Source organism: Typopeltis vanoorti, chromosome 12 (genome assembly GCF_054136105.1).
Source record: "Typopeltis vanoorti isolate ZY-2024b chromosome 12, IOZ_Tvanoo_1.0, whole genome shotgun sequence".
In the NCBI taxonomy this organism is placed as follows: Eukaryota; Metazoa; Arthropoda; class Arachnida; order Uropygi; family Thelyphonidae; genus Typopeltis; species Typopeltis vanoorti.
This window is the reverse complement of record NC_143560.1, coordinates 79,672,217-79,692,820: the sequence shown is the minus strand read 5'-3', so window position 1 is coordinate 79,692,820 and position 20,604 is coordinate 79,672,217. Positions and strand designations below refer to the sequence as shown.

Here is a 20,604-nt window from a genome sequence, read left to right as displayed (position 1 = left end):
TTCTATATTTATATTGTCTTCTCCTAGAGTTTTCCTATTTTTCATCTTCTTTATTATATTTTTCAGTTCTAACATTGTGATATTTTCTATTAGGTCATTCTTTGTCTTATAAAATTTTAATTCATTGTTCTCATCTGTCCAGAGATTTTGGAAATAGATCACCCATTTTTCTAAATGTATTGTTTGTATTTTTATCTTTTCTTTTATTTCTTTATTCATGTATTTTATTACTTTATAGGTTTTGGGTTGTGGCTTAAATAAATCCTTTTCTAGTTCTGTTACGAAATTGTTCCATCTTTCTCTATGTTTTTTCCTTACTTCTCGTTTTACAATTGCACTATTTCTTTTATACTCTATTTCTGCTTCTATTGTTTTGGAATTTAGCCATTTCTGGTAACTGTCCTTTTTGGTTTTTATTATATTTTCTATTTCTTTGTTCCAGTCTCGTAGTCCTCTTTTTCTAACCCATTTGTGCTTTATTCCTAAGATTTCTGTTGCTGCTTTTGTGAGAATTTGTTTCAAATTTTCCCATTCATCTTTTATATCACTTGATTCATGTGTGGTTTCAGTTTTTAAGTTTGTGCATTTTTGATATTGTAGTCTAACTTGAGGATCCTGTAATGAAGAAATTTTGTAGCTTGGCTGGTAAGAATTTTCAATTCTATGTGTTTTTAGCCACTTTGGTTTAAAACGAATTTTTGCTGATACCATATAATGATCAGAGTTTAATTCAAAGCCTCGATATGCTCTTACGTCTAAAATTAACTCTGCTAATTTAAAATTTGTGATAACGTAGTCGATTACTGATTTGTATCCAATGGCTGACCAACTATATTTATGTATTTCCTTGTGTTTAAACATTGAATTCATTATTCTCATATTATTATAAATAACAAAATCGCGCAATCTGCGACCATTTTGATTACATGTATCTTCGCCAAATTTACCTATGTTTGTTTTGTATTTTTTTGTTTCCTATTCTGGCATTTAAGTCTCCTGCTAGCAGTAAATAGTCAGTTTTGTTTGTTTTATCTATGGCATTCTGTAATTCTTTATAAAATATATTACTGTCTTCTTCTTTTCCCTCTTCTGGTGCATATGCACCAATTATTGTTATGTGGCCTCTTAATGTCTCGAGTCTAATTTCTATTAGTCTTTCATTCAAATAGTTGTAATATACAATATTGTTGTTTAGGGATTTATGTACCATAATCATTATACCTGCTTTTGCTCTTTCTTCTTTTTTTACCCCACTGTAGATTTGTATATAGTTGTTTGTTTCTTTTGTACCTTTTTTGTTTTTTCTTTGTTTCTGTTACTATACACATCTTTATGTTAGCTTGGTTTAGTTGTTTATCAAGTTCTTCTTTGTGTGCAATGCTTCTCACATTCCATGTTGCAATCTTCATTATGTGTTCCTTTTTCCAATTTCGTTTATCGTTTCCTGGGTTGTGGTCTTTTCCCTGACAGTCCGTCCGGCTTTTCTTTGCATGAAACTTGAAAGTATTTTGAATTTCCCCAGGGCAGGTTACTAACCTGTCGCTGGGTAAGTCCAGTGGTAGGGCTGCTACCTAACGCCTCTGGACCGGCAGATCTAACAGCATTTACTCTGTTAGGGTGTTAAGGTTATACCGCCCATACTCGATCGCCAGTGCCTCGTTTGTACTTTTAGAACAGGATGGACCAGGGGAAGGTGAGGTTGACATTTGAGTGGGAGAGGCTATGTATTGCGCTTCACCACCCCTTCCACCCCAGTGTTTACTTGGGTAATTATTATTATTAAGAGAGATCTCCAGGGAGTCAAGGACTCATCGAGGGAAGCCACATACTACACGCTCACCACCAGCTATCATACTTATTCTTGAATTCGTTCATACTACTTGCACACACAACATCCAAAGGCAATCCATTCCAATCATGCACCACCCTATGAGAGAAAAATCTAGCCCTCATCCCTTTCTTAGCGACATTCATTCTCAGCTCTCTTGTCCTTTCCCCACCCTCCATAAAATGAAAAATTCCATCAACTGAAATCCTGTATGACCCTTTCAGTAGTTTGTAAGTCTGTTAGTATCTTATATCATTTTAAACACTCTCCTTTGCACTCTCTCCACTGAATCAAAATCACAACAGAAACCAGGAGACTAGGCCTGCGCACAATAGTCCAAGTGATGTCTTATCAAGGCGTTGTCAAGAGGCAAATATAATATTTCATGCATCCGAGGATGACACATAACGTTGCTCTTTGATTTACAGTATTTATCTTGTATGTAACTTCATTATGTACTTGAATGCATTTATGTACTATAAACAGACTGGCGTGTCATCAAGGATTTCATGTAATAATGTCTTTCCCCAAACGAAGTTTAATCATTTTTTTTTCTGTTGAATTAACATATAAAAAGAAATGCCCGAAATTGTTCAGCAGCTTTGTAAATTAGCATTACTTTTCATGTGCTAATTTCTTTTGATATTAGCTCCAAAATGTTTTCAAACATTCATTCATTCATTCATCACTATAAATTTGATTTTTATTTTTCTGAGTAATATATGCCTAATGACAACTTTGGAATTAGTACTAAAGGATTCCGTCACTGATTCAGTGTTTGCGTTATTCATATTCGAATATCTTATTATGGATACAACACAGCAGCTTGTGCTTCTTTGAGTTTCGTATTATTCGTGTATATGTGATTCTTATGTAGCTTTGTCCACAATAATACATTACACGAATACGAATAACATAATCATTCAAAAATGAATAGTTTGAAATATACTGTTTTCAAAATTAGCATATCAAAAGATGTTTTTTGCCAAGAGACATTGACAAATGAGCTACGTTTCTCTCTTTCGAGCTCTCATTCGTATTTTGGGACTTAATAATGCACGCTATCTCATGATAATATCACTGTAAACATTTGATGAAGAATGGACCTCTTTAATAACAATAAAAATCTTTATATATACAAACAGAAATTGCGAATACTTTCGATAGGCCAAGTTTTAAAAACTGCAGACCTTTTGATATGTTAATTTATATAACTAGTATATAAAAGACTACCACTTAAAACGGTGTTTAGCGTTACTATGCACTTCAGTAGTGTCATCACTCCATTTCCCCCCCCTTCCTCCAAGATGATTCATTAAACCTTTTAAAGAAATTTAAATGGATAGATCTCTTTTGAATTTTTTTTTTTACATAGATTATTTTATGTTCTCGATCACCCATCTGAATTGTCATCCCCTATACCGTGGAATTTCGCAGCAACTTTTTTACCAATCGACCAACTTTTTCCAGCAAAGGTTGGTCGATTGGTAGAGCCTCTGCTACTAATGGCTCGCAAAAAGTTAAGCAAGTTTGAGCGCAGTTAGTAGTTGGAAGGGACTCAATCGTTCGATGCTGTTAGCACACTCTCCCTCGATGAGTCCTTGGACTCCCTGGAGGTGTCACATAATAATAATAATAATAATAATTTAAAAGTCAGTGCAACTGTTCGCTCCTATAAAAGAGCACTTGTTTATTAGGTATGGTGTTATACCATTCTGATCTGTTATTCTTAATTAAGGAATGTAAAACCTCTAAATACTCCGTAATTATTGCCAAAAGACTGTCACTTCACATTCCCTAAACCATTACGAAAGTTGCTGCTCTGTTCAGAAAGATGTGGATTCGAATCCTAAGATGGGAGAAATCTTTTCTAATAGCTTTTTTAACTGATAGTGAGTTGGCCGATCTCCTTTAAAGATGGAAGTTTCCCTTCGGAAAAACAAACAGTCTGGCTTGAGAACATACAATTAACAGATATAATTCACTAATTAGCGTGAATTATATGAAACCAAACCTAACTGTTAATAATTCACTGAACAGTATAACGCTCTGTTCTGATGAAAGGAACTAACGACCTCAACTAATAATCTCAACGGGTTACCATGAATGCACATAAAGTTTGGGAAAAAAAATCATATATTGTTGAATCTGAATGTCTACATCTGTGTAATTTTTAGACTGCAAATGAAAGAAGGTTATTTTAAAGAATAAAAGTGTTCTAAGCTTTAAAAGAATGTTGTAAAATAATAGATTCCAATTCAGCTTGGAGAACATCGCTAGAAAATCCACGGTGTAGGATCGTAACGTACCTGTGAGAGGAGCTGGAATAATATCCCGATTAACGCTCAGGATGGATACATTCCTAGAAGACGAAGCACTAAACGAAACAGCGCTAAACGGGTCGTTTTAAAATAGTAAATAGGGATAGGGAACACGTGACCAAGAATAAGCAAGTTTTACTTTAATTTTAAATTATTTTTATATTCACTTGAAAATATACATAACACATATACATAAGTACACAGAAATACAAAGTTTATTTTTGTGTTGTCGAAGGTTGTGGCTCTTCTGAAATTCTTGATTTTTTAGTGATGAAGTCGTCTAATGTCATTTGCCATTTTCTTTTTCTCTCATTAAGCAACTGTCGGTAGCAAGAGATCACATCCAAAACGTCTTGCTTTTGTACTTCTTTCAAAATCTGGATCATTCGCTACAAATTGATCAACGATTTCGGTTATCGTCCCCAAACTTTCACTGAGGAAATCTTTTTTTTTTTTTTGTCCTTGTTTTTTAAAATCGTTCGTATAGTAGAAATAGACAAATTTAAAGCGTCTCCATTGTCAACTTGACGTTCACCCTTTTCTAATCTCCTCAACACCTGCATTTTAATGTCGAGCGAAATGCTTTTTCGGATCAGTTTTATTTTATTATCTTTACATCTACTCATTTTGAATAATTTAAAAAATGATAGTACTGATTAATTTTTAATGAGCAAATATAGTTTTTGATGATTTCCTTGGTCAATAATATCGATGATTACAGCGCATAAATAACGTTTTACACAGCACTGCAAATCGTATTGATAGTGTGGACACTGTTTCATTGCCAATGAACTACCAGTGCTTCCCAAACTTATGTTGTTATTATGTTGAAAAATAAAAATAATTTTTAAATTTATAAATTCGTTTTTTCATTGTTAGGCTGAGAACTTTTCAGATCACCCTCGTATTAGCTCTTACTGTTCAGTTTTTTTTTTTTTTTTAAAGATAGTCCAAACTGTATTATTCTACTACCTTTAACTTGGTCATCCTGTCGGTTCTTTCCTTGCATTGTTTTCTTCAAACAACAAAACAGAAAAATAAATAAATTTCATGTATTTTTGTTCCACAAAAGGAGTAGGCGGAACGTTATTAGCCATAACTTTGGAAGTCGTTTAGCGACCGGTCTTCGCCTGCGTCATCGCCAGAGATGAATGTGTTCCAAGTCAGCGTAGATAGAAGGTGATGCTAATTACAATAAACTGTTGCTGATTTGTTTTTAATTTTAGTTACTAGTAGTGCGTGTTCTTTGAACAGTTTTTCTAGTTAAGCAAACATTAAATTTCTTATAGATAATAAACTCTACTTATCCAGGTAAAAAAAAATAAATAAATAAAGGCCTAGAAAATGTTCTTTTAACCGGTGAGTGATATTTTTATTCTGTGAAATTAAAACTAGCAAAGCTTAACAATTTTGTCTTCCATAAAGTCATCGCTATTTTGCTTTTATTGTTAGCCGATCTCATAAGAAGATGGCAGAATTTTCCCTTTTTGATCTATATATATATATATATATATATATATATACGTGTGTGTGTGTGTGTGTGTGTGTGTGTGTGTGTGTGTGTGTGTGTGTGTGTGTGTGTGTGTGTGTGTGTGTGTGTGTGTGTGTGTGTGTGTGTGTGTGTGTAAAAAAATCAGCGGCTCAACGTCAGCTGTAATTGAAGAACAACAAATCTTTCTTTAATGTCTCAGTTATTGTATCTTTTTCATATACAGGCATAAAAGCGTTGAAGTAAAATGTCACATTATAAAGCAGATTTTGGATGGAGACATTTCATCTGTAACAAAGATAGTCTATTATGTCATAGCAAAAATTCATATACTGAACCACTCAGTCTATAGGAACGAGTGGCAATATGCTTAGACCCCATATTATAACTGTATGATGCAGCGCATGGTTAGTCCGAGCTGTTTTTTGATGCTGGCACAGAAAGGTCAGCTGATTTTCAGCCTGATCGCAACTTATGTTTCGTACATGCAGCTAGTGTCCTGAAACCATCCCCTCAGCATTCTAATTGAATAAGTACACTGAGGATTTTTACGGCACTGCCACAGAAAACTTGAACGAACATTGACTATATGTAAAATGTAATTTGAAAACACAAAACAGTTGAATCGCCAACTTTCTGACTTGTCAGTAGTTGCCCTCCTAATAATTATTGCATTTACACTACTCTTCTCTCGAGCCACGAAAAATTATTTGTGGTTCTCCTTTCAAATGCTCTAATATTCACTTCATTTAGTTTTTTATTTCTTTAAAAAAATAAGTTTTTTATACCGTTCGAATCTTTTGTGTATATCCTGTATGTATAATATATCTGTTTTTGTATCGTGAAATCCTACTTGGTGAATTTGAACTTAAAAATCTCAGTTACAGTGTATCTTCAAATTTTCTTTTATTTTACAGAGGATTCCTTAAAGACACTGGTGCTGCAAAAGTTACATAAGGTTGCTATTAGAACTTTGGTGAGCTGTGAAGAGATTAAAAGCCTTTTCAACAAATCCAATGATCTACAAACTTCACCGTTTCCTCGACCATATGAAGTTCTCTACTTTGAAAGGAGAGCTCAGTCTGTCAGCGAAGCATTGCAAGTGGTGAAGTATCTTTTCTTTCAAATCCTCTTTGATTTTATGAGATTCATTTATTATTAAGAACTATTAAAGGAAAGTGAATTATTTCAGGCATTTATAAAGCAAAGAAGTACGTTAAATTGGAAATGCATTCATTCATCTCCTTTCTCATTTCATTCATCTCTCCACCTCTCCACCTCTCTCTGAAATAAACTCTAACTTCACAGCCCATCTTTGGAAGGATAATGATGAACTTTCGAATGATTTAATAGAATTTCATTTTCATAAATTTTACTTTATTTTGTTGGAGCTTGCAGAATAATAAATGTAAAATTATTTCTTGATAACATGTACATGGTTACTATTTTCATGCTATTACTACGTAGTCAGCCGTGTGTGTGTGCGTGTGCGTGTGTGAGAGAGAGATTTTTATGACTACTTTTTATCAAAACATCGATCAGTATGAGAACTAAAATGAAAATTACTAACATCTAATAATTGAATAGCATAATGTTCATTAAATTTATGTGCAGTTATGATCATAGTATGCTTCCAGTTTTATATTTTTACTCTTAGATTGGAATATTTGCATTTCACTGCAACCATATGTCAATCCGAAAGCTACACATTAGAATCCTGACGTTCTTTCCAGGTTAAAGACATCAAAATAATAATAATCTGGAGTGATTTGATTTTCATCTTCGGGTGCAGAAATTATTGCTTGTTTATTTCTTCCAATATTTCAAAGTACTTATCAAATGAAGACTATTTACTGTATATATAACTGCAATTTCACCAGTTCCAAAGGATTAGGTACTACTCTCCATTCTTCTTCTAATTCTCCTTTCTGCCCAGAGTAATTCTCTTCTTTTATCACAACATTCAGTGATTTTTGATTAGCGAACACCCTCACATCATTTCATAGTTACTGTACCTGTTGAAAAAATACACATATGGTTGAAAAATCTTTCGGTTAATGACTAACCTATTTGTACAGATGGAGGTGACTGATTGGAAATCGTCAATTCTGTGACTGATTGGATCCCACAGTGGTTAGAACAGTACGAGGTGTGTGTGTGGGGGGGGGGTTAGATTGCAAAGTTCACTTTGCTTTTGCAGCTAGCCAACCACGCATCGTTACGAAAATTCTAAAAAAAAAAAAAAAAATGAGGATAATGTTGATGTCAGCACATACATACATACATACATGCGTTTGTTCAAACTTTGAATTATTCCTACTTTTCTTTAGCTATTATCATATGTTGAAATATTAAGATTCGTTATTATAATTTCCTGAATTCATCCCATAACTCTTTTATGAAGCTTTTCGTGTTCCTGTGTTCATTCTTCTTCTTCGTCTGTTTATTATCAATATCCTAACTTTCCCTATTCAGTTCTGTACAAAATGATTCTCATTGGTCAAGTACCCAAAGCAGATATCATCACCGATTTTTCAAATCCCAAGGTTTTCTTTCATAATTCATACAGTATTGATAATATATTACTCCATAGCTTTTCAAGGTGAAGAAAAAATAGCCGTGGAGTGACATACTTTCTGTTTGAAAATCCCATAAATGGTTCATCAAAAAAACATGAATTGGATTTTTTCGCTGTTTCTTAATTCCCAACAGAGTCACTCTGAAACTGGAGAATTCGTAGCAGACACGTATCACAATCTACTCAACAGTGTCCACTTACTAAGAAATGGTTTAGTTTCATTTCCTCTTGTATGTACTTTGGTTAGCAAATCAAATTTTATATCTGTTTTTGAATCAGAGTCAGGTGATGTTAGCATTCACACTTTGTAGGGAAGAGCTTTACCACTCCTTTGTTTTCCAGATGTCGGTGGTGGTGTAATCATTTTATTTATTTATTATTATTATTAATTTTTGTTGGTTGGTTAGATACATAGCTGGTGAGACTGCAGTTGTTCAGGGAGAGTTTCACCATAGCATCGTGTTTGTATAAACAAGAATATCTGCATTATTATTTTAGTATTTTTATTTTAAGTATCTTAATTATTATTTTACATAATCTTGAAAGATTATTTTTAGCGTATTTTTTTTTCCCGAAGATTCCTTATAAATGATCAGAGATTCGCTTTCATTTATGATCGGATGGTTACCTGAATGTTATTATGATCACTTACCTCTTACATGGTGAAATGTTTTCAAAATCCGACATCAGCATGCGAAAATGGCCAGTTTGCTTTGTGATTTCCAAAAATGTAGAGATGTAGTGTGGTGTAGAATTCGCCTCGATCGTGCTTATGAAGAACAATGCCTTGTTAATAACATTATAATAAATATAAATCAGTTAACTCCTTTTATGCCCTTATAGGGAGTATTAGCATTTAATATTTAATTAGCATTTAATATTACCATTTAATATAAGTATTTAATAATTTTTCCTGAAGAGATTTACAGTGCGAAACTGAAACTATTTCATAGCTTCCCTAAAAAGCAATGCATGATTTGAAGAGATGCTTCGATTTCAGAGATAAAAGAGACACTTCACTGAAAGGCGACTTCAAATTTTTCTGCTAATATAAAATGCAGAATTGCAGGGTTTGGGTTTATAATTTATCTTACTTAGTTTAGGTTCAGGCAGTAAGAAACATTCTGACTTTTCTCCTTTCTGCATTTAAAATTACTGCAAGTTATCTTTTATTTATCAAAGATTGCGCGCTACAGAAACAAATCTGTGATAGTATAGGTTTCAAAATCTACACTGACAGTGATAATTTATTTCAGTTCCGCATTAAACTCCAAATTTTGCCAATTGAAAGATGATTCAGAAGTGCATTTTCTTTCTTGTCCTCCATTGTGCAACCAGCTCTTAAATTTCTCAGTTCTCAAGCTTTGCAAACAGGACCCAACTTGTTGAATGATGTCACCCAAGGCATATCTCTTCAACTAACAATAAAAAGTCCTGCCGTCTGGTCCATTGACAAGGCTGAGAGACGCAACTTCTATCATTTCATTTTTCCACTTCTCTCCCATCTTGATGGTACAATAGTAACATCTTCAAAAGATAAAGCAGACCTCTTGGCATCAATTTTTTGATTCAACCCTTGAATAAGTGACCAAGGCAGATTTCTTCCCACTATTTTCCACAAACTATTCTCAGTATGCCTACTCTGAAATTTAGATAAAAGGTCATCAGAAAAATACTCAGTTGCCTTGATACCAATAAGTCTTCTTCTTGCTGGCCTTGGTGGATACGATACAAGACGGGTTGAGTTTTGGCTGTTGGAGAACCAAGGTTTGGATAAGGATCGAGGGCTTTTGAGATAAAACCATTCATCTCAGAGAAAATGATTTCTGTCATTAGATCGAAGCAGGTGCTAGGATCGGAAGAGCAGAAGCAGTGATCAGACCATGAAACGAGAAACGAGGTCACCACAAATGGCACCGTTGTAGTGCTACAGGATAAGAGCTGTGAATGTTTGGGTGAAGGACGATCTGTATAAAAGAACACAAAGTTATAGTCAAACTTTCCAAGATGAGAGCTAACATTGATAGCATATTGGTCGGAGATCTCGTTAAGAAAAGGTCCATGGTGTTGACAGTGTGATGAAGATTATTTTAAATTCTGGTGGGTTGGTGAACAATTTGTATTAAATCATTATTAAGAGCAAACAGTTCGGCTTCTCTTTTTCAGCTTGCTCTGTGAAGTGAAGAAGGAAAGCCAGTCTATATTATGGACGTTTAAATCGCCACTGAAGATTATCTCACTGCAAGGGTAATTAGATTGTATTGGAACGACTTTCAGAGATAAATTGTTAAATAGGTTGGCGACGTCATCAAAGTTAATAGGACCGTAGAGACAGCACATAAAGGTAAAGAAAGTGTGACAAGAAAATCTTGAGCCAGTGCAGATCATATAAAATTTAATCATATCCATAAAACAATATAGTTTCGTTTGTATTTGAAATGATTCCTTATTTGCGAATTAACTAATCTCAGTAGAAGTTGAGTATTACATTTTGGTTAATGTTTCAATGTTCCTAAAGTGACATTTTCTAAATTGCATTAGTTGCAGAAATATCCTGATTCCTACTTCTCACGGTGGATGATATTTTTAACTGAACCTGGGAGTCGAATACATTCGAAAATCTTAACAAAATATGAAGTCACTCAGCAAGTATTTCTGGTCTCACTGGTGAGTAGCCCAAATTCGTCTTATTATGGTTTTAGATGCATTACTCAAAATAATATTTGTTTTATTCTGCGACAGCCTTCAGAGAAGATAACAGTCAAGATTAATTAATAACACTACTTAATGAAACTTTCAGCTGTTCAGCGTGGAATGTAGCTTGATTATCACTAAAATCATATAATTTTTATTTCACAATTATGTAAATTATTTTCTCAAGTTTCAAGTCTTGAAAACAACTGCCGAGAGAAAAAGAACAGCATTTCATTTAAATTTTGCCAAAATTAAATTCTTTTGGATTATTTATTTGATAATCAGGATGTCGGCAAGTGTCGTTCAATATTTATGTCTTTTTTATGGTTAAGTCAAAATGCTTAGAGAAAAGTTATTTAGGCTATTTTGAATTGGGTGAAGCAACCAGGATTAATGAAGTCCATTATGTCTGTTAACTGCATGTAGTTTTCTGATCAGCTTACCTGTTTAGTGGGATGAAAAGTCTCAGTTTCCTGGAAGGAAAACTCTGCTATCTCCGTGTGAAATCAACTAACTCAATTTCATTTGAGGAGCGAAAGAGAAATTCCAGTCTGTAGAGCATAATCAATATTAATATCGAGCAAGTATTAACTGACTGCGGAATGATCTAGCACTTACACTTTTAAGAACCGAATTCTTTTTGCGTAGTCATCATTGTCAATATCATTCACTGCAAGTTATCTATTCCTGTCTTATACTAGCTTTGTCTTATTCTTCTGCATTATTCTTTAGATTTATATTATGATGCCTTCTTCTCCCAACTTAAATCAGTTTAGTCCTCTCAACTTAAATCAGTATGCATCTATTTCCGCCTAGCTTCACTGCTGTAGCATTTCTGCAGCTTGCTAATCTCGAAGCGATATTCATAATCCTAACAATTATTAATTTGTTAGATTAGGAATATCGTCTATCCGTGTGTGTCTTATACGGTCAGATTTTCTGAGATGGTGGAATAAAAATTCACGTTCATGGGAGAAAAAAATTCCCAACTTTTCTACGTCGAAGATCAAGTAACTCTGCTCTGTTGAAAGCCTAGACAAAGTTCATATGAAACTTTTTCTAGGAACTTTTTCTGGTCACTGACCATAATCAAACGTGTAATGGTATTTCTTCTGTATATATGTGGAAGTCTTTTGCTTAATGTAAACCGACTCCTCTTTAAAATTAGGTGGCTTATGTCTGCCTACATTGCAAACATAAATTCAAATTATTTTTTCTATTTTAAGAAAAAAAATTTATTTTTTTTAGAATAAAATTTTGAAGCATCAAAAAGGATACACACCAGTTTGGTTGAATTTACGCTATTAAACGATTTTCCATTTCAGCAATAAGATTTTCACGTTGTCAGATAACTGTAGTAACTAATATAGCACTTTTCACTTCACTTACAACTTTATTTTTAACACTGTAACAGCAGTACTGTGAGGTAGGTTTAGCCCGCAGCCTCGCTCGGTGTTCAACACACCATCATCACCAAATTTAATAATTTTAATCCTGGCATATAATGTAATAGGTGAATGCGTTTTCTTATTTTCACTGTAGCACCAACAACATACTTACTTTGAATTTACCATTATTAAAATAATAAGCTGGCCTGGTTGGCCGAGTGGTTAGCATATCCGCTTTCCAGCCAAGAAACTACTGGTTCAAATTCCTGCCATGAGCATGAATATTTGTGATTGTTAATCTTGTGTAGAAAGGGCAACTGCTACCCTACCACTGTCACTCTCAAAATCCGATGAGGTACGGGAGTGACCATACGGCGTCACATTTCGTCACATCTAAACTAACTAACAATAATACAATGAAATAATAGTTATAAACAATTTATAATTTACAGAAAACCCCAAAGCGTAGAGAGAGAGAGGTAGCTAGCAACGATATCTTAAATCAACAGAGTTCACGAATACTGTGCATCAGTTGATTGACGACAGCGTCATTTCGCTAAAAGCTTCGTATGAGTGAATGGAGCGTTCTATAAATGGACATTTCTTAACAGAAATGCGTCGTATGGGCAGATCTTCGTAAAGCAAAGTCTTGTGAGGCAGGATGTTATTGTCAAAAGTATCGAAACATTCGAGAAATACAGACGCAGATCACAATGTTATCTCTCTAATAAAATGAAGGTGCTTCGAAAGCCAAAGACACATCTTATATAAGTACACCTTTAGCCTGTATCGCAATATTTAATATTGGTGATAACATTCCATATACTTATGACAAGTGTTGATAGGAAAAAAAAACATTTTATGCAGGAATGTTATGATTTCTACCAGCAATGTTGATCTCTAGGATCGATTCCTCATTCGGCTTTATCTCACAGTTCGCTCTGATTTAGATAGGGCTCTGACTTGGATGTCTCATTTGAGACCATTACGTGAACCAAAGATGGAGTGGCGTTCCTGTGCGACAGGAGGCAATATCTCGAGTACGTGGAAGAAGTGCAGCGTTATTCGAAACACACGGAGTTACGCCTTTCCGTTCATGGTATTGTAGATAAAAACCAGGTTTAGCTTGTTAACTTTTAAGCCAGCTAACAAACTAAGTGCTCTACAAATATGCTTTATATTTCTATAGTAAATAACAGAATATTAAAATAACCTGTTATTTTTTTACATATATGTTCAGATCTTATAATCGTTTAATAAATAAACTTAATATTGAACAACTATGGAAGATTTTCCCATCACCAAACTGTGATTCTAATATTGCAAATAAATTTGCACTAATAACAATTAACACAACCTTCAAATCAAAATAAAAGAAAAAAGCAGTGGGTAAAAAAATTAATCGAATGCTCTAGACCAGGGGTTCCCAACCTTTTTGTTTCCTAGAGCACATTCTAAAATACCGATAGTGCGACGGGCACCATCTATTTTTTTCAAGCAAATTTTTTGAATTCGTTTGTTAAATGAATACATACAAAGTTTACATTATAATCAAATGTTTTATTACTTAAAAGTTTACATCATATAAAAATTCAAATATATATATGTAAGTTAGTGTGATCTTTGGCATTGCATTTCATTGGCCAGTGCTTCATAATTAGGAGAATATGATATTCCAGTTCATAAACTGGAATGAACAACTTCGAATGCGCGTCTACTTTACACTGTATGCGTTTAATACTCGTCATGTGTCATTAACGCATGCGTCATATAACATGCCATGAATTGTTGCGTGATTATTTCAAACTATACGGCACACGGTTGAACAGCGGCGGGCACACACAAATTAGTCGACGGGCGCCATGGTGCCCGCGGGCATAGGGTTTGGAACTCCTGCTCTAGACTGATGACCATTATTTATGCACAAATAAATCGAAAGTTAGCTAATGCATGTCGATTATTGTAAAGCAGTTACTAGTTAACGAGTAACCAATGAAAATGTTTCTTTTCAGAATAAGGAAGATGAAATGGTTCGCATCGAGTTTCTTCTTCCCCATGTCAACGGATCTATGTCAATACAGCACGTAGCCAACTGGAATCCGAATAACCCCATGAGAATAAATTTATCTTCATATGCTTTGAGTACAACAAATTTTAAAGGAAATACGATAAGGGCTGTCACCAGCATTGTGAGTTTTGTTTCAATCAATCTTATTTAGCATATTCTAATAATCGCCTTCTAAAGTCAGAGAAAATCACCTATCTGCAGTCCATTCCTTTGCATGAAAAAATTATCATAAATAAAAAAAAATTGCATAACAAGCAAATTACCTAACAGTGAATTGGCTACCTGATACTGAGTCGAGGTTTACAAATATTCTATCGGACATATTAAAATATCAATTGTAAAAGTATTATACGTTCTATTTTTCCCTTTTCGAAATATAATTATGCAAGCAACTTACCCTCAATTTTCATTTTCCACTATATATAATCAATACCTCTCCACCTTGAAATGCTCTTAGATCTATTTTTCTTATATAAATGAATGCAATAGAAATAGCATAATGTTCCTACCTCTTAATCTGAGTGCTCTTGAACACTTGATTTATTGTTTAAAAATTGCTTGTATCGGGAAGTCGTAGTCTTTTGATAATTTCCATGATACAATGTTTCTGGGAACAACGACTGACTGAGGAAAGGCGGAGAAGAGCTGCCTATAAAGTTCTAAATATTTTAGGACTAAAACAGTGCCTCCTACTCTTTCTGTAGAAGTTTTTTTTTAAGTTTTATTTATTTATTTAATTTTTTTATAAACGGTATTATTAATTTATTTCTTTGCTATACACAGATTTAGAGTCAAACCTATGAATGCGAAATCTTTCTGTTTTTTCATAAGAAAAAAAAAACATGTTCTGTTTTTGTTGTTGTTATTGTTGTTGTTGGGTTTCCAATTTCCACCCAAAACTTTTGACCTCCTCTTTTCGTCTTGGGTTATCCCATTATGTCATTATATTTTTCCTTATATCTTGAAAAGTGATGAATCTACAAACATCAGATTTTGTAATGCAGCCACATTTCATTATAGGAGGTCCGCAGGCTTATGGTTGTATCCATAAGAGGAATAATAGATATCCTCTTATTATTATTATTATTTATTTATTTATTTACATAATTGATACACAGTCAAAACAAGATTTAAACAACAAATATTATTTAAACAACAATTTGACTTTGACTGGTGATACGGGACAATTCAGATTCTACCCGAGAATCTAAGAATAGTCTGTCAGGTAGTTTCGTAAAATATGGAATGTTCCAAGAAATGCTGTTTTTTTGTAGGTCATATACGGTCACTTCGTTGATGCTTAATTGCCATAAATAGTTGAATAGCTTCTTTCAAATTGCTCCAAGTGCACCGATAACTATAAGAATAACTTTAGTGTGTTTAAGCCACAGTCGGCCAACTTCGATTGCCAGATCTCGAGCATTTTGTAGTTAATATTGTTATCACGAGGTACTGCGATAACGATAGTCCAAACCTGTCGATGTTCGATAATTGTGATGTCAGGTCTGTTGTGTTCGAAATGCCGATCAGTTTGTATTCGAAAGTCCCAGAAAATTTTTGTTGTTTCGTTTTCCAATACTGTCTCTGTTTTATGCTGTCACCAGTTATCAGAAGTAAGAAAACCATATTTTTTGCATACATGCCAATGAATTATTTTGGCCACTTGATCATGGTGGTATTTATAGTCAGTTTGAGCTATCTTGCTGTCGGCACTGATTAGATGTTCTACAGTCTCATCTTTCTGATCACATAATCTGCATTTGCTGTTATTATTGATGTTCAAAGTTTTTGCTTTGATTGTATTAGTTTGTAATGCCTGTTTTTGAGTTACTAGAATACATCCTTGTGTTTTTTTTAATATATCCATATTGTAGTCATTGTAATGTCTTGTTCACATCAATTGTTTTCCTCAGTATCTCGAAGAAATTGGCTATGCAAGGGTCTATTTTTCAAGCGTACATATCGCTTATTTTGCTGTTCCTTTTTGTAATCGGATTTGTTTCTTGCTTTTAGAAGACTCTCTTGTGTAATTGCTTGAAGCATTTGCTCAGAGCTATTGTTGATGTAACCTTTTAAACTAATTTCTTTTTCTTGGTCAATATCACTTTGTGGATGTAATGCATGATGGATAGTCATTAATTTTCTAGTTTTGCGATCCAATTTGTCCAGGTCTTCTTTTGTCCAATCTACTATGTCAGCTGTGTACCGGATCACTGGTATAGCCCAAGAGTTCATTGCTGTAATTGTGTTCAATCCATTTAGTTTTGTTTTCAGAATATTTCTGACTGTTTTGGTATATTCTGCTGCTGACTGTTGTTCAACTTTCGAGTGGAGAATTTCATTGACTTCTAATATTCCTTAAGATTGCTATAGTCATTAAAACTTTTTTCGTTTAATGGATAAAATTGCGTATATTTATCTAAGCCAAATTCCATTTCGATATCCTGATTGAAAATGCGAATTGTGTTCAGTAAAGAGTCTATTTGCTGTGCCGATTTTCCACGTAACTTCAAGTCATTTCATATACAACAGATGGGAGATTTTAATATTATATTTAGGAATTTCATATCCAAGTTTTGTTTTATTCAAAATCATAGACGAAGGTATCAAAGAAATGTTGAAGAGCAATGGTGACAAGGAATCACCTTGGAGATTTTCACCTTTAATGCTAATATCTCCGAATCGTTCATCATTGACTATTAAATTTGTTTTCCATGATTTCATGGCAGCAGCCAGAAATGAACACATGTTTTGCTAATTCCAAATATCTGTAGTGGTTTTAGGAATCCAGGAGTGTGGGAGGGAAATAAATGCTCTCTTCTTCTTCTTCTCTTATTATTATTTTATTCACATAATTGATACACAGTCAAAACAAGATATCATTTAAAGAAAAATTTGACTGGTGATACAGAACAATTCAGATTCTACCCAAGAATCTAAGAATAGGCTGTCAGGTATCGTCGTAAAATATCGACTGTTTCAAGTAATGATGTTTGTTGTAGGTCATATGGGGTCACTTCGTTGATCTTTAATTGATGTAAATAGTTAGATAGCTTCTTTGAAGTTGCACCAAGTGCACCGATAACCATTGGAATAACTTTAGTGTGTTTAAGCCACAGTCGACCAACTTCGATTGCCAGATCTCGACATGTAGTAATTTTTTCCAGTTCGCTGGTGTTAATGTTGTAATCACTGGATACTGCGATAACGATAATCCAAACCTGTCGATGTTCGATAATCGTGATGTCAGGTCAATTGTGTTCCAAATGCCGATCAATTTGTATTCTAAAGTCCCAGAGAATTTTTGCTGTTTCGTTTTTCAATACTGTCTCTATTTTATGCTGCCACCAGTTATCAGAAGTAGGTAAGGCATATTTTTGGCATTACATGCCAATGAATTATTTTGGCCACTTGATCATGGTGGTATTTATAGTCAGTTTGAGCTATCTTGCTGTCGGCACTGATTAGATGTTCTACAGTCTCATCTTTCTGATCGAATAATCTGCATTTGCTGTTATTATTGATGTTCAAAATTTTTGCTTTCAATGCATTAGTTTGTAATTAGTGTTTCTTGAGCTGCTAGAATAAATCGTTTTGTTTCTTTTTTAATATATCCATATTGTATACATTGCCACGTCTTGTTCAACTCAATTTTTGTCCTCAGTATCTCTAAGTAATTGACCATGCAAAGGTTTATTTTTTCATCGCACATATCGGTTATTTTGCTGTTCCTTTTTGTAATTGCATTTATTTCCTGTTGCTTTCAGAAGACCCTCCTGTGTAACTGTTGAAGCATTTGCTCAGAGCTATTGTCGATGTAACTTTTTAAGCTAATTTCTTCTTCTTCCACAGTCTGTCTTACTTGCAGCAGACCACGTCCACCTATTCTCCTTGATAGGTACAGCCTGTCAACATCACTTCGTGGATGTAATGCATGATGCATAGTCATTAGATTTCTAGTTTTGCTGTCCAATTTGTCCAGGTCTTCTTTTGTCCAATCTATTATGCTAGCTGTGTATTGGATCACTGGTATAGCCCAAGAATGCATTGCTCTAATTGTGTTTAATCCATTTAGTTTTGTTTTCAGAATATTTCTAACTCTTTTGGTGTGTTCTGCTGCTGCTGCTGCTGCCTGTTGTTTAATTTTCGAGTGGAGAATGTTACTGCTTCTAATATTCCTAGGTATTTATGGTGTTCGTCAGCTGAAATTGCTTTCATGTATTTCTCTTGATGAAAATTAAAATTGCTGGTGTCATTCATTTTTTCTCGTTTAATAGATAAAATTGCGCATTTATCTAAAACAAATTCCATTTTGATGTCCTGACTGAAAATACGAACTGTGTTCAGTAAAGAGTCTATTTGCTGGGCCGATTTTCCATATAACTTCAAGTCATACATATACAACAGATGGGAAATTTTAATATTACATTTAGGAATTTCATATCCAAGTTTCGTTTTCTTCAGAATCATAAATAAAGGTATAGATATCAAAGAAATGTTGAAGAGCAATGGTGACAAGGAATCAACTTGGAAAATTCCACGTTTAATGCTGATATCTCTGAATCGTTTATTATTCACTGTTAAAGTTGTTTTCCGTGATTTCATAGCAGCAGCCAGAAAGGAACATATGTTTTTGCTAATTTCAAATATTTGTAGTGATTTTAGAATCCAGGAGTATGGGAGGGAATCGAGTGATTGCTTATAGTCTATCCATGCCATGTTTAAGTTAGTTTTTCGTCTTTTTGAATTTCTGAGAATCATTTTATTAATAAGGCTCTGATCTTTTGTTCCTCTGGATTTTTGAAAATTGCCTTTTTTTTTTTTTTAATTGGATTAATCTGATTATCTGATGAGTAGTAGTATATGGAATTTGCCATGATTGCAGTGAACAGCTTAAGCATAGTTGGTAGGCATGTTATTGGGCGATAGTTATTTGGGTCTGCACCCTTATCCTTATCTTTCATGAAAAGAAAAGTGCGCCCAGATATCATCCAGTCTTCCACTGAGCCGTGACTGCAACAAATAATTAAATTGTTCTGCCATTCGATTATGTAGACTGGTTAATGCTTTAATGAAAATCCATGTTGTTCGTCTTTGCCAGGTGCACTTCAGTTTTTCAATTTTCTGCTTGTGCGGTGACCCATTTATTTAGTGATAATAAAATTTTGCATTTTTTTTGTTTCATTTCTGATTCTATTTCCTTAATCCATGAGGCATCTTTATTGTATTCAATAGGATTATCCCAGATTGTCTTCCAAAATTTGAGTGTTTCTTCTTTTTCTGTGACTGATTGCTTGCATTTTTATTTCTCTGGAGAGATTGAAAGAACTGGCGTTGGTTCTGTCGAAATTGCATATTTTTCGCATATTGGTTTATTCTTGCTTCATATCTTTTAATTTTCTGTGTAGTCCCTGTAATTCTTTGTTTTAGCTTTTCAGTAACTTCAGCAATTGTTTTGTTGGCCAAATTATATGTGTTAATCACTTTGTTTTTAATGTTAATATTTTTCAGCCGTCCTTTAAAATTCTTTAAGTTGCTTAAATCAGCTCGAAGTTTGTTGATTTTTCGTTCCAACCGGATTTTCCATGGTGCAGATTATTTCATTCTCGGCTTTTGCTCTTGCGGTTTGTTATTTATTATTATTATTATTATTATTATTATTATTATTATTATTATTATTATTATTATTACGTAATACCTTCAGAGAGTCCAAGAAATCAGCGAGGGAGGGCACTTTACTCTACTCTACAACTATCCATCTCCACCACTTAATAAACCAACTACTTGGAGCACTACTACCATCCTCCTCATCATCATCCTCAACATATAACGCCACTAATATATTTTTGTTTGCAAATTGCTTATGTTCTCAAGGCCAATTTGTCTGTATGCGAGATGAAAAACTTGCGTTTCATGGAGGAAAAAAGCCCTGTTAGCTTTTTTGTGATCGGCTAACTCACCTTCAATTGAAGAAACACATATTCTTGTCGTCATGAGAAGAATCCGTTCAATGTAATTCATCGCTCTACTCTGGTTTATGCAGTTTTTTTTTTTTTTTTTAGATATCATGAGAGCTTTTGGACTTATCATCAAATATTTTGGATGAACATCACACTCACTATGGTAAGACTAGGAAGCTATGCTTGAACCAAAAGTTTAAAATCCAGGATGATCTCCTTCCTTCCCCTCTCTCGTAGATAGTTTTTGACTTATATCTTAAGTACCTTTCACAGCAAAA

The 20,604-nt window shown here is 33.9% G+C and overlaps 1 protein-coding gene across 1 annotated transcript in view; it reads left to right on the top strand.

Annotated features, from left to right (window-relative positions):
* The window catches only part of LOC150100919 (glutamate receptor-like), a 94,382-nt gene that overhangs the window by 51,889 nt on the left and 21,889 nt on the right, over window positions 1-20,604 (top strand). The window contains exon 3 of the mRNA XM_090401936.1: window positions 6,556-6,614. Within this exon, the coding sequence (XP_090258062.1) occupies window positions 6,556-6,614 (59 nt within the window). The remainder of the gene's footprint in view (window positions 1-6,555; window positions 6,615-20,604) is intronic.